This window comes from Carassius auratus, chromosome 41, assembly GCF_003368295.1.
Source record: "Carassius auratus strain Wakin chromosome 41, ASM336829v1, whole genome shotgun sequence".
Classification (NCBI taxonomy): Eukaryota; Metazoa; Chordata; class Actinopteri; order Cypriniformes; family Cyprinidae; genus Carassius; species Carassius auratus.
Window position 1 is genome coordinate 20,549,577 of NC_039283.1, and position 16,128 is coordinate 20,565,704.

The following is a 16,128-nucleotide window of genomic DNA, read 5'->3' on the forward strand; positions in this document are numbered from 1 at the left end:
CCTTTAATCGTACCAGTGATTCAGCTTTCAGTAATACATATTGCAAGAGTTTGCTCCTATAACACATAGAATTCAGTCTGTGTATGTTAACATATTTATCAATGACCTAGAATTCAGGAATTAAACATTCAAATAGCTGCAATCGGCACTCCATTGTCAGGCTTGTTCACAGCTTTAAATGAAATGCTTTAATGCTGGGACTTCTGATAAACATCCAACCATACCCACAAAGACACGTTCTGTACAAACCAATCATCAACATCCAACGACTGACACCTCCTCGTGTCCAGCGACTTGCAAAGTTTCTCATCGTTCTCTTTGCATGTGAATCTTTTTTTTCTAATTATTCACCGAAGTCTGTTAAGTCACGGTGCAGTCCGAGGGGAAGGAGGGGGCCTAGATGCAGATTAGGCTCCTGAAGATGAGGGTCTAAAAGGGATTTAATGGTAGAATGGATTAGAGAAATCCTTGTAACAATGTTAAATAATTATAGTTCCAGCCGAGATCAAAGCAGCATTGATTGAACCCCTCAAGCCTTTAACACAGAGAGGAAAGAGAGAGAGAGAGAGAGTGTCTTGGAAAGCAAAGATTGGTAAACTCCTGCTCGGGCAGCAGCGGCGTTCGCACATGTGGATTGACGAGAAAAAAGATGTATCCTTTAGGAGAGCTCCGTCTGGCTTTTGTCACTGGAGCTGGAGATCCATTTGAGAGGTCTGATAACAGCGCAGACGAACTCGTGAGGAAACGTTGTCAGAGGCGCTTGCGCTGATACCTAAGCATTTTAAGACGACTTATAGACAGACCGGAATTTAATGTATGCAAAGCACCAAGTTTGAGCGGAGGCTTTCTGTCGGAGTTGTTTATTTCCCATGTAATCAAGAAATTTTGACATGCCTGGCTGCCGCTCATTTTCCGAGCGAGGGTGTCTCGTTCGCTGCTCTCAGCCATCTTACCACAGACTTTCTCTGCTAGTCTCATGCAGATAAGTGGTATTGTGCAAAATCAGATTGTCGTGACAATATGGCACAGTAGACTTTGGTACTGAATGAGCCGGGTTGTGTAGACGAGGTGGGTCAAAGAATCAATGGATTTAAAAGGTCTAAACAGGGTGCATGTGATTTCTGGTGACTAATACAACAACCCAGTGCATGAATACCCATTTGTGAGCGGCCTCAGTTTTGTGTTTACTTGGGAGGGAGGAGCTAAGATTTTGTACTTAACTGCAACACACACAGTGGCTGATTATTGTGCCGATGAAATACACAAGCAGAGATTAGCTCCAACTCTTCCCTTGAAGTCTTTTAGTGTCCAGATGCAAATTTCTCTACTGATCCGAGATGTTAAGAGGTTTAAGAGCAATGACTTCATGCTTGTTAGCAATGGAATCAATCGGAAAATGAACTATAGTTCTGTAGTGAACAAGCTAGAATAATGCTGCACTCTGTTGCACTCACTGTTCAGATATGAATGTAGGTTGCTAGGAATCAGTCTGTTTTGTGTTTTTGTTTTCAGCATATCTTTTAGCTGGATTATCAGTGCCATAGACATGTTTCTAGAAAAAATATATCATTTTCATTATGTCACTTTTTTTTACATGTGCAGTCAGAATTCACCAAAGGCTGGGCGGACCTGTTGACAGCTACATGGAATATGGGCGGAATACAAGCAAGAGAGGGAGGGCAAACAGAGGGTGTGCTGTGAGAGGCATCTTTATCAAAGCAAACACCCCTCTTTTTTGGAGGAGGAGCAGAAATACCAAACACACACTCTGTATTCTTCCACAAACCCCAAAATACCTTCATTTACCAATCCAGTCAGGCCATTCATGGAAATCCTTATGATATCATCTCAGCAAACACAACAACAACAAATTATTCTTTTAATAATAATTATTAATATTCTTATGTGCATCATTGTATTGTTTTTATTATATAAAAGTCTACATGAAACTTTCTTGTATGTGTGTGTGTGTGTTTTGAAGTATTCAATTATGCAGTTTTCATTGGCATATTAATCATCTTTTCAACAAACAAGTCAGCGTTAATTAAAGCAAAGCATGGATAAAGATGTGTGGCTGGATCATCACTCTGTTTATCACCGCACACAGAGCCAGAGTCAAATAAATTCAGCCTGTGACAAGAATTTCAATGTCTGTCCTCTTTTTCATATTTGGAGAGAGGGAGAGAATGAGGAGTTGAGGAATGAGTTTGTTGTCACGGAAGCTCATCTTTTGTAAAGCTTCTTGACTAGAGATGAATTGATTTGTGGTTGGACAGAGTCATCTGATTTTGTAGAGTTCAGCACAGAGGTAAAGTCTTGCTCAGACTGCATTGCTCTTTCATAGCTCAGGAGATTTAAAGGTGTTCTCATGTGTCAATGCTTCTATCAGAACGAGGTTCATCCCTACAGATGCCCTATTTTGTGAGATTTTTCTAGTTTGGTAATTTAGTAATCAGCAGCAGGATATGATGTCATGCTCTAAAAAAAAAAATATATATATATATATATATATATATATATATATGTATGTGTGTGTGTGTGTGTGTACAGTATATGTAACATTTTACAGATTCCTACATCTAAAATCTCTCTGTCTTCTCTCTCTCTCTCTCTCTATACATAATCAAATTTCTAAGTAAGTTAGATATATAATACTATAGTGTATATATATATATATATATATATATATATATATATATATATATATATATATATATATATATATATATATATATATATATATATATAAATATATATAAATTTTACTATTTATTACTAATAAGTATAAAAATTAATATCTTTTATATTTTTTGGGGAAGTCGTGGCCTAATGGTTAGAGACTCCCAATCGAAGGGTTGTGGGTTCTAGTCTCGGGCCGGACGGAATTGTGGGTGGGGGGAGTGCACCTTCAATACCACGACTTAGGTGCCCTTGAGCAAGGCATCGAACCCCCAACTGCTCCCCGGGCGCCGCAGCATAAATGGCTGCCCACTGCTCCAGGTGTGTGCTCACAGTGTGTGTGTGTTCACTGCTCTGGGTGTGTGCATTTCGGATGGGTTAAATGCAGAGCACAAATTCTGAGTATGGGTCACCATACTTGGCTGAATGTCACTTCACTATATTTTAAATCTATATTTTATATTTATAAAATTAATATTGGTTATTAATGATTAAAATACTCTTAAACGCATAAATGAACTTGTCATGACTTCATATTCACAGCTCATGATTGGCTCAAAACAGCCTGCCAGCAGAATGGTGCATGTCCACAGGGTCTTGTGCCAGCCGCTCAGCTACCATTGAAATGAATGGAAATGCTACGGATAGATTCCTCCAGGTAATACAGAGCCGGAGGTTCAGACAGACAGAGCTGTACCGGGGGTTCAGGCGTGTGTGGGCCGGCAGCTCTCGTCCTCTCTGACTTTATCAGCTCGCACACTTGTGGGCGAGACAAGGGCGAGTCTCACCCTCTATACCTTAAACACAAGATCTCTGTGGTTTGAAGCACTCGGCTGCTCCTCTTTCCTCCGGCGTTGCTCTCTGCCGATCTGAAAAGCAAACAGACCTACACTGGTGCTGGTAAAATCACACACACAAACACAAACACTTTTTTTTTTTTTGCTGTCCAGGAAGACAGACAGAGGGAGAGAGAGGGAGAAAAAATAGAAATAGAAGCAGAGAAAGATGGAGAGAGAGAAACCAGAGTCAAAACCCGCCACATAACAATGCCAGGGAAAAATCAGAACATTTTCCAGCGAAAGATGGGCCATTTCCAAATCCTCGTGCCCTATCAGACAAATTAAAGTAAATCAAGCATGAAATGAAGCAGGAGAGCCCGGAGATAAGACTCCTTTAAGTCCTTTCCAGATTAGGATAGGGGAAGAGAGGTGCATCTGCTCTCTGCCAGCCGAGGAGGCTAGCTTCTCATTTCACAATAGCAGCCTGTGTATAGGATTACTTTCCCCCGTCACACACACACACACACACACGCTCAGTCCGAACGTGTCCTTAATGCGTCGGCTCACTAACTTGTTTTACAGGTTTTGACAAGCGATCTATAAATGTACAGCAGCTATCATAGAATCATAGAATTGTGTGTGAAAATGTGCTATGTGATGCTTTAACCTATAGTCACTTTTTCTAATAGTGTTCTTGTAGCTCAACTGGTAGAATACAGTGAAAGCAATGTGAAGTCATGGGCTCGATTCCCAGGGAACATGCATGTTGGTAATGTATTCCTTAAAGCATTAAATAATAATAGATTGTTGACAGGAAGTACTTTTAGGAAGTTGACATGCAGTGTGATGTGATATTGTCAATCTTTAAAGTATTTTAAACAGGATTTTGATCATTCTTATATAATTATACATGCAGTTTAATGGCCTCAAAGGAACTGAGAAATACATGGAATGGTTGCTCTTTAAAAAAAAAATATTTTCACTGCAGGGTTATAACCAAAACGTTTAAAAATGTTTATTACCTGAATAAAATCATGTTATTGGAAATAAAATATAAAAAAAATAGTGTAAAACACAATGACAAAAACACTAAAATCAAAGGGAGATCAAATAAAAATATATAAAGTGAAATCATGCAAAAAATCAAAATATTGACAAAATCTACATTGGTATATCAATGATACTTAAATCACAGGTATGCAAAAATGCTCATGCTGTACATGTAAGTGACACCAGGGCTAGTAGTCACAATGTCATTAACTATAAGGTTTTGAGACAAAAGTCACATTTCTTTAACCTGTTAAATGTCACCCCGTCCTGTATACGGGACACCTACGTTGACTATACTATATTACAATCAAATCTAATCTAATCTTGACAAACTATATATCGTTGGAAAAGTCTAAGACTCCCAAATATATATTTTACCAATATGTTTTGTAAAAAAAATATGTAGGAAAAGTAATAGATGAATTTATGACAAGAGTGAACCCTCAGAAATCTACATTACAAAAGGAGCTTTGACCTTTGTTTAAAAAAAAATACATCCTCGTTGCCTTTTTCTCTATCACATTTTAGAAATCATCAGAAGTTATATATCACTTGAAAACACAAAATCTCAAAATTCATCCTTCAAAACCCATTTTAAAATCAGACATTGCATTACCATGTAAATGGTACATCAAAATCATGTTACGAATTTATGTTTGTATCATGCACATTCATGTCTATCTTCAAAAACGTGAGTGACAGTTAACAGGTTAAATAATGTATTCTTGCTATATAATTTTAGCACCAACATGTAAACGTTAGTAGATTGCAGTATCAAATTATTCAAACAAGCCTTCCTGTAGCTCAGTAGAACAAAGTGATACCAACGCATAGGTCATAGGTTTGATTCCCAAGGAAAGAAGCATAACAAATATGAAATAAAATGTTTTAAATACACATATTTTGGTTTCAGACACATGACTGATCTTTCTTCTATTGGCTTTTCCATCATCAAGGGTTTGGTAGTTATTAAGCAGCGTGGCCGTGCCCTTCTACGCCCCGGTGTCAGGTTTAGGCCTTCTATCACCCTCTATCTCCAGCCATTTAAAAACTCCTCCTGAAAATGACTGATTTAACCTGCTTTCACAGCGTTTATATCAAAACTGGATGAGAGAAAGAAGGGGAGAGGGGGAAAAAAACGTAATCCATCTTATCTGTTGACTGTCAAACTGCTGGAGCTAAGACCTCCTCACAAAAGACAACTGGGTCAGGCAGGCAGGAGCGGCCGGATTTGTGCTGGAGGAAAGTTTGAAATGTGGTAATTGACTGGAGGGGCGGCAGCGGATCGAGCTAATGACCCGCTCGAGCCACTGGAGAAAAACAGCACCTGTAAATGCAGCGGGAAAACAAATGTGTGGGAGATACGTGAGCTGTTGTGTGACCCAGGAGCTCGGTAGTTATTAACACACCCTCAGATAAGCGTGCGTTTATTTGTGTGCGTCCTGTGGAAGGGAAATATATCCAAACGTTCTCCTTCAGATCACTGAGAACGCAGTGAGATTCTTTCAGAGGGGCTGAATGAAAGCAGCATTCCCATAATTCAAAGTATTTGTGAGCGTTTCCAGCGATTGCAGGCACCATTAGTCAGTCCGTGCTGACAGTAGAAAGAGGAATTATATCCCACATGAGCACTGAGATTTGTAACATCTCAGACTATTAGATTTGTTAGCACCTCTACATTCAGAGAGGGCATCTTTTTCAAGTTTACATTGAATCTTTTGTGTGCTATCATTCAGAGAGACCAAAGGGAAAGAAGCTTTGGAGGTTGTTGTCAGGATGACTTTGCTCAGGTTTTGATAGAAATAAGCTGGAGGAAACAGGCCAATCAAGGTTAAACTGGTTAGTTCCTGCTGGGAGATATCTTTACTACAGCATTTGGCATCTTTTTTCTTTGGCGATTGTTGAAAAGCAGCCATTGATTCTAAGTAAATATATTTTTGACAAAAACAAAATAGATGACAGTTAGATACTACCAAGGTGTTTCTTGAAGTACTGTAATAGTAAGAATTCAGTACAGTACCATAATATTTATCAGGGTTGAAACTGTACATTTTGTCACACTTATTAGTGAAATAAGAAAAAATGGATAAGTAGTTATTACCATCCATTAAACTTTATTCTGTATATATATTTTTTTATTTTAATATTTATTTATTGGATTTTATCTTTATATATGTATGTATATATATATATATATATATATATATATATATATATATATATATATATGTATATGTATATATATATATATATATATATATATGTATATGTGTGTGTGTGTGTGTGTGTGTGTATATGTATATATATATGTATATATATATATATATATATATATATATATATAATATATATATATATATATATATATATATATATATATATATATAATTTTTTTTTTTTTTTTTTTTGCAATGAAGAATGCCATGAATCAAAGGTTTGGGGTCGGTAAGATTTTTTTTTTTATATTTTTGAAAGAAGATCACCTAGACTGCATTTATTTGATCAGTAAAAACAGTAATATGGTGAGTTATGTATTTTTTTTTTTTTTTTTACTCAGTACTCTTTATTATTTTAATTTATTTTAAATATAATTTATTCCTGTTTTGGCAAAGCTTGAATTTTCATTCATCATCATTGATTGTCACATGATCCTTCAGAAATCATTCTAATATACTGATTTGCTGCTTAATGTTTTTGTGGAAAAATTTTTTTTTTAAGATATCTTTGAAACAGAAAAATTTTATAGTGTTTTAAATGTCTTTACTGTCACTTTTGATAAAGTTAATGCATTCTTGCGGAATAAAAGTAAGAGTTGTTTTTGAGCGGTAGTATATTTCAAGTTGAATCATATTACCTTTTGATTCCGTCACTGCACCATTATAAATGCACAGTAAATTATTATAAGTGTAAGACAGACAGTTTTTTCTTGCATAAATAATACATGTTCTTACTCCAAAATTCCAGTATTTTGTAGCAAGAGGTAAGTTTATTAAGAGAGAGAGAGTGCATATGTGAGAGAGAGAGAGAGAGAGAGAGAGAGAGAGAGAGAGAGAGAGAGAGACTGAGCGCAAGGTAAAAAAGGTCCTCGTGTGTTTTAAAACAAGTGTCTGCCGAGGAGATAATAGTAAAGCCGTGGGATAAAAATGATGCATTTGCTTCTCTTCGAGCTGATAATGGAGGTTTGGAGGGGGGTGGAGAAAAGTTCATCGCTCCCTTATCGAAGCGCTTTGACATTTCTCCTTCAGCTGTAAAATTTCAGATCACATATCTCCTTCAGAGCTCCTGCACCTTTTGTGGAGTGATCCAGAGCTCTCTATTTCTCTCCATGTGCTCCTCACAGTATGTTCATTTGCTTCATAATCGTCTGTAGATCTTGATAAGTGACTCCTGTATTGTCACATGTGGCTGATGGGCATTTGTACCTGTTAAAGGAGTCATGAACCGCCTTTTTATTATTTTGTACAGCTCTTTGAAGTCCACTTATAATGTTAGCAAAAATTTTACTTTGAAAACTTTGTAATTTAGAAATAGTAGGCTATTTTCTGTCCTGTTTTGGCCCCCTCATCAGAATGCTCTGTTTGAATAGGCATGGTGGATTTAAAGGGGTTTAAAGACTATCTTTAAAGGGGTCATATGATGCTGCTAAAAAGAACATTATTTGGTGTATTTGGTGAAATGAAATGTGTTTATGCAGTTTGAGGTTCAAAAAACACATTATTTTCCACATACTGTACATAATTGTTTCTCCTCTATGCCCCACCTTCTGAAACATATCGATTTTTACAAAGCTCATCGGTCTGAATAGCGAGGTGTGCTCTGATTGGCCAGTTATCCCGTACATTCTGATTGGCTGAATACCTCAAGGGTGTGACAGAAATGTTACGCCCCATAACATATTGTGATTCCCTGTCTAGTCGGATCGACAAGACATAAACAACCCATTATAAACATGAAATAAACATGATTTCTAGTCGTGTCCTCTTTTGGAAGGCCACACAATGTAGTTTCGCTTTCTCAACGAAACAGCGGCACACACAGTACAACGAGAATTAAAGGTACGCCTTCCTTCTTTGTGCGAACATCTGGGCGGCGTTATGCAAATCTTCCCCCATACTGACGTAGATGTGTAGGGGGATTGTTAGAACGAGCCGTTTTAGGGGGGTGTGGACGAGTCTGAACTTTTATAAAGAATTTGAGACTTTAGTCTTTGCAACTTTACAGATCTTCTTTATGCACCAAGAGCTTGTAACACTCCAAAGAGAAAGAAATTTTTTTAATTGCATCATATGACCCCTTAAAGACAGTTAATGTTTTAGCTAACTATACTATGGCACTTGTATAATGTTGTTGTTCTCTTGTTGGTCAGATTGCTTCTATTGTTCTCATTTGTAATCCGCTTTGGATAAAAGCGTCTGCTAAATGATTAAATGTAAATGTAACTAGTGACTTTATGGGTGCAAGACACAGTTTGGGTTGTGTAAGATGAAAAATCTGCCAACAATATTAGAAAAATGACATAATTTGCAACTAGTTCTTGAAAATCATTTTTAACATCTTTTAGCAAATGTAGTTGTTTGGTTGGTCTGTGTTTGGAGAAAGAATGTCAACTTTTGTCACCTTCTTTCCAAAAGGTAGTTTCTTTCTCTTCCTGTGTTTTGACATTGTAATTGTTGTCTTTGTTGATTCCTGAAAACTACAATTTTTGTCTGTATTTTAGAGGTGGGAAATGTGACCCCCTCCATCCCCCATCATCCCTCCGTCACGGGGGGAAACAAACAGTTGCCGCGTGCAGCATCTTTTTGGGGCTATCAAAGGAAGATCTGTGCACACAAAAGGAACATTCATGGTTCTGCCAGGGATCTGTGGTGAGGGGGAGCAGACCCCGGAGAAGAACGACAGATGATCTTATCTAGGGAGGAGTGGAGGGATGGGGGGATGGAGTTCTCTTCACTCATGTCAACAGCTCCTCTGTGCCAAGATAGTGGCATTTCAGCGCTGGTTGATGAGAGAGCTTTTGGGAGCTCTGCTTGAGTACGCTTCATTACCACTACTAAACTAATCTAGCCGTTTCTGTTTCATTGATACTCAACTGATGGCTTGTAACCCAAAAACATGCCTCAGTTTGTGCTGATATTGGCTGCACAGGGAAAAACAATACTAAATGCAAGTAGTAAAATGCAACTACGTTTAAACTAAGGTAGATAAGGTAAGCACAGATTCAATTGAGCTGGGTTGATGGTCTTAGCTGGTTTAAACAGGTCTAGCTGGTCTCCCAGAATGGTTTAGCTGGTTGACCAGCTGGTTTCTAATCCTGACCTGCTGACAAAAAAAACCCTCTGAAACCAGAAAATAGACCAACCTAAAAAGACCAAGACCAGCAAACCAGCTTAGGTTATAATTATGCTTGAATATTTTTTTTACTTTCCTGCCAATTTGAACATTCCTGCTAGGTGGAACAACAATTTTGTTGACTTGTTTTTTTTCTTATTTTTTATATGTATATCAATTTTGGAAGTAATTTTGGACTGACACTTGATGTCCAAAAACTGAATAACAATAAAATAAAATATAAACCCGTTTGTGAAATATAAAATCTATTCCATGAACTTATTTGTAATCATTTTCATTAGCTCTACAATATCCCTCACTTTGTATATCAGGCTCTAAAATCTAAATTTGCTCATAATTTTTTAGTGTTAGTTTGACTCATGGCAAATCTAGATAAAAAGTACAGTAATGAAGTGCCAGAGCCAGCCTTCATCAGCATGCATGCCAGATCCAAGCGGATAATCTGCGAGTGTACATCTTTATCTCGTAATCTATGGCGAGTCATTTTCTAAATGCTTGTGGCAAATATGGCGGTGGTGGCAGCCTGGCTCATTGCGCACACAGAGCCGTATGCCTTCGTCTTGCCTCTCGGGCTCATGTCGTATCGGTAACAGCTGGGACGAGCCAGCTGGGACGTGAGGTTTCGAGACGTGGCTTGGAATGCTCTGCGGACGACTGGCACGCTCGTACTTACCAGCATTTGGACTTCAGATGTCCTCTTGCTGCACGCCTTCCTCATTCACCCCAGCTTGGGATGCACAGAAGACTTCAGCGAAAGTGTCAAGCCGGGCTAAAGAGAAACTTGTGCGATCATGGCGAAAGGCCACGAGGTCTTATCAGAGTAGAAACAGAGCACATCAAGCGGTGGTGGGCTACCATAGATTTAGCCTGCCTGTGATGTGGACCAGCTGCGCTCCAGCCCTTAATTATTTCTCTTTAATGAGGTTCCCCACCTTCCAACAGGCTGGCAGGAACACGACAGGCTTCAGAGAGACCCCCCCGCCTCCCAAATTCTCCCAATATCTCCGCTGAGCTCCATAACGTGCAATGAAGGCATTAGTTCAAATAATTCTTCTAGCATGCAGTATATAAGTAGGGTTTCACATGCAGTATATCACATGCAAGTACTCTGGAAGTACCATGGTATTTTGATATTTATCATAGGATTGAATAATTACATTATTATTTATTTATGGTCTTTACTAGCAGTTTTTGGATGTGCAAAATATCAATACTGTATCGGGATCTGTCAGTATTGGATATTTCAATGTGCATGCAAAAAAAATTCTGTTGTTGTGTCATCATCTAATGATCACTTATTATATATTTTTTTTATATGTATTCAATTTAATTATCAACTAGAATCTTCAGATAATTCTATAATGAATATAGATTTTTCATACTATACATTATAATGTGACTACTAAACTGAATTAGTTAATTTAAGCAAAATAATATACATTTTAGTTTTTGTCATTTATTGCTAGTAACCATAACATGGAAAGAAATATTGGCCATTGAATTATTGGCCATAATTTTAATATGGTGCTGGTGCATCCCTAAAAGCAGCACATGTTGGTTGTTTTATTTCCTGTCAAACATCATACTACAGTAGTACAAACCATAATACTGTATTACCATAATACAATTTCTAAATGTTTTGGCAATATGTGGTACTTCTGGTAACACGGTACAATAAAGTAAACTTAGGTCCACAACATCAACTCCATTCAAAATGTGAAACATACACTCTTCTTGTTCGGCCTTCAGTAGGCAAATGCAGGAAAAAAAATTTCCAGAACAGAACGAATTGCATCCCGTGTCTCCAAATCCGCGATCGTTTTCGATTTCCAGAACCTAAACTACAATCTTAAATTCAGCGAATACGCTTAGCTTAGCGTCTACGTCATGGCTCTCAGCCCGCCCTCTGTTTGTTGTTTGGACGCCTGTTGTGGAGCCAGAGGAAAAAAGTGAGGTTTCCATAGTAACACTTTACACAAAGCAGCACTGCACTCAAAAACTCTGCTTTATCAGGCACAGTGAATTGAAAATGAGAATCGGACCAATCACCACAGATTAGTGTCACGCAATGACGCAAAGGAGGGGTTTGAAAAAAATGAGTTGTTAAGCAAATAATTTAGGATTTAGTTTTTGATCAAGTAAAATAAAAATAAATGTATTTTATAAGACAATGAAAGTGTTTTTTGACCTTGCATGCATGTCAGCTTGTTGTTTGGGATTCCCAAAACCAACATTTGGAACTTTCATTACCCATAACAGAGGCACGTGAAAATAAATTTTCATAGAATAATATTTTTGGTTCCATAAATAACTTTTACAGTACTTTAAAGAACCTAAGAACCTTTTTTAGCACATTGGAAGGTTCCATTAATGTTGAAGCAACGGAACCCCTCAAAAACAAATAAAGAATTACTTTTAGGAATGTATGAAGAACATTTTGTGCAATGTAAAGATTCCATGGATGTTAAAGGTTCACCATGCAACCACCAATGCCAATTAAGAACATTTATTCTTAAAAATGTGGAGTATGCCATACATATTCATTTTAAAACCATATTCTGTCAGTAATTATCTCATTTGTGTATTTATTTGGATTTTAGAAAAAACTTCTGAGCTTTGCAAACAATTCACGTAAATATTTTCAATGTGGTACAGATTCTTAGTCCACGCCTCACTGTAAAGAGCTCTGCTGTTGTTATAAGTGCTGTGACACAGCCGAACAGGACACTGGTGGGATGATAAAGCAGATAGCACTCAAGCTCTGAGGGATGAATCTCCCTCAGTCACAGGTCAGCCCCAAAAAGCTCTCAACATCGCCATGAAAACCTGCCGGAAGCCTGCTCTTGAGATCCTCCTGACAAGAGCCCCCTAGCCCTCGAGAAACGAGAGTCATGACCAGGCAGTCTATTATAATAACTGTTTGATTAATCACTGTCCTAAAAAAGCACACAAAATCTAACTGATTAGATAGCAGCTCACAGGGAACTCGCGGGGCTAGCCGTGCTATCCCGTGACACGGTTAATTAACTCCGAGCTCAGTGCTACTAACAAGAGGCCTCGGCCCCCTTCATGGAAAAACAGAAATAGAGCCCAAGCCGCCAGCCGGTAAGCCTGTAACATCTCAGCGAGGTTTTATCAGAGAGCGAAAGACGCTCTTTCAAGAGGAGTTAGCATCCCAGAGGTTTGATACGCTGCATCTGATCGCCATCAGCTCTGAGAACAGGTGCTGGAGTCTGTAGCAAATATTGCAGTCACTCGATAGAGGAGGCAGGAAAACATGCTATGATGCTCAAATTATGGTTTCTATGAAAAAGAAACCATGTGATCACACATGCAGTGAATTCTGTATTCATGAAACAAGTTAAATACCTACCGGGATGTTTCTACTCCAGACTCAGTCCACTGCTTCCGCAGGTCCCCCAAGGTCTGGAATCAGTCCTTCTCCACAATCTTCCTCAGGGTCCTGTCATCTCTTCTCGTTGTGCAGCGTTTTTTGCCACACTTTTTCCTTCCCACAGACCTCCCACTGAGGTGCCTTGATACAGCACTCTGGGAACAGCCTATTCGTTCAGAAATTTCTTTCTGTGTCTTACCCTCTCGCTTGAGGGTGTCAATGATGGCCTTCTAAACAGCAGTCAGGTCAGCAGTCTTTCCCATGATTGCGGTTTTGAGTAATGAACCAGGCTGGGAGTTTTTAAAAGCCTCAGGAATCTTTTGCAGGTGTTTAGAGTTAATTAGTTGATTCAGATGATTAGGTTAATAGCTCGTTTAGAGAACCTTTTCATGATATGCTAATTTTTTTTAGATATTTTGGGTTTTCATTAGCCTCGTAATACCAGACTCTGCTACTTCACTTTGCTTCGTAGACAGAGTCTGGAATGGCATAATAGAGAAGTGTTTTCTCTCTCGCTAGGGGGCGCTTGTCTGAAGTTTAAAATCATTGGTTACCCGTAAGCCAATACGGATTACGTTTAGTTATGACGTATGTTATGCGCCTGTACAGCCGCATCAAAGCACAGACATCATGCATCGAACTCAAATCTATGATTGAATTTCCACTGTAAACCTGTTGTTAAACACTCTTCTTGTTCTGGCTTCAGTTTGAAAAAGAGTTGAATGTTCTCCATAACAGAGCGAATTGCATCCCGTGTCTCGTGTCTCGTTTACCATTTCCGCGGTCGTTTCGGTTTTCGATTTCTCTAACCTACAATTTAAAACTCGGCACTTAGCATCTACGTCACGGCTCTCAGCCCGCCCTCTGCTCGTTGATTGGCCCGGCTGTTTTCAGACCGGTGGCAAACAGAAAGCTCTGACGCTGTATCAGACTGAGTACAGAAGCGAAATGAAATTGAGCGGAAGTAGGAAGTCTGACGTAGTCAGGCTAGGTTTTCATGAGCTGTATGCCAAAATCATCAGTATTAAAACAATAAAAGACCTGAAATATTTCAGTTGGTGTGCAATGAATCTAAAATATATGAAAGTTTAATTTTTATCATTACATTGTGGAAAATAATGAACTTTTATCACAATATGCTATTTTTTTTAGAAGGACCTGTACGATTGAGTGTTTCTGTGCCAAATACAAGTTTCAGAAAGTTATTTTTAGGGGGATCGCTCTTCATAATGTCATAAAGGGCGGAATGCTTTTTATGTGCATTTCTCCCAGAAGAGAGAGTGCACACACACACATATAAGTGACCCTGGACAACAGAACCAGTCTCAATTCACTGGGTTATATTTTTTATAAAATATAAAAATATAAAAGTAAACTTTTAATATATTATGTTTGAGAGTAATTTTTTTTTAATAGACGGGATGTATTTCTTAATGATTAGTCTCATTACAAATAATAAAGGCATACACATTTTGAGGAAATATTGTAGCAAATTTTGATGCTGTTGTTCACTCATCCTAAATATATTTACAGTCAACTTGAAGGATTTATTGTGTGACACTGACTGTCTGGCCTGTTCTGTCTCACAGGAGAGCTGGACCTGTTCAACAAAGATGGAGAGCGACGGATTCACAGCCGCCAGCAGCTTCCTGTAGGAACCACATGGGGGCCTTTCGAGGGGAAAATTGAGCTAAACACAGATGCTCAGGTACGTTATCTCAAGTTGAATGTTGATGAGAGTAAAAGGTAAAGGATGCACTTCATGCCCTACTTAAAGAAAATGACACCAAATTAAATTAAATGTTAAAACAGAAAGATCGGTCATTGCCTGAACCAGAGGCATTGGTTTGGGTGGTTTTAGAGACTGGTTTGAAACTTTTTTGGTGGGGGGGGGTATAATTTTTGGGCAATCCTTCTAGAGCATAAATTACACACCTCACCTTTAACAGATTCTCAGTGTTTGTTAATACATGAAGCTCTCAGTTTTAAAGGGTGAAGCTTATTTTCCTTGAAGTCCATAATTTGCATATTAACATAAGAGAAAGATTACTGAACATAAACGGATGTTAATTGTGTTACATATTAGATCATAACCCTTTGTAACTTGTACATTCAAGCATCAAACTGACCACAAAATGACCTCCTTTGTGCTTTGAACCTTTTCATCTGCACATTTTATGACTAAATTCTTGACTGATATTACATCTACTAGATTTGATGTTGTTCTTGATGATTCTTCCAGTTAGGCCCAAGCTGCTGTTATGATCCTTCAGCCGTTAAAGAAAGAGCGGAAAAGAGGAACGTGTTGACCTAAATGCACGGGCAGAAAGAGGAATCCTTTAGGATTTAACATTCCATTTTGAATGTGGATTAATTAAAGGTACAATTTGTAAGATATTTGCAGTAAAATATCCAAAAACCATTTTGCTAGTTTTATATATTTTGTCCAGCAGATTACTAGCAATATCTGTAATGTTTTCAACTACTTGTAAATCATGAGAAAATTCCCATTCTAAACAGTGACCGGGGGGTAGTGCAGTCGCCTTTCAATGACTTTTAGTTACCCTTTGTTACCGCCTTTACTGACGTAGAAACCACATGACAACAGTGTCATGGACAAATGCGGAAGTAGCTTCGCGACAAACTTCAACTAGAAAGAAACGCTGATCTCGCTTGTGTTTTACTCGACAGGTGAGTTGTTTTGATTCGTATCTTTACAGAAAACTTACACTCAACAAGATTATTATTATGGGGCATACACGCCAAATGCGGGGCATCGCGTCTCTAGACCCGCGTCTGATCCATAGTCTGATCGCGTCTTTGCATTGACTTTGTATGTAATCTACTCGCACAAATTGTTGAACTCGCGTTAAATCC

General features: G+C 38.2%; 1 protein-coding gene across 1 annotated transcript in view; it reads left to right on the forward strand.

The window, feature by feature from the left end:
• The window catches only part of zfpm2a (zinc finger protein, FOG family member 2a), a gene marked incomplete at its 5' end in the record, with an annotated part of 96,304 nt that overhangs the window by 14,671 nt on the left and 65,505 nt on the right, over window positions 1-16,128 (forward strand). The window contains 1 exon segment of the mRNA XM_026227571.1: window positions 14,841-14,959. Within this exon segment, the coding sequence (XP_026083356.1) occupies window positions 14,841-14,959 (119 nt within the window).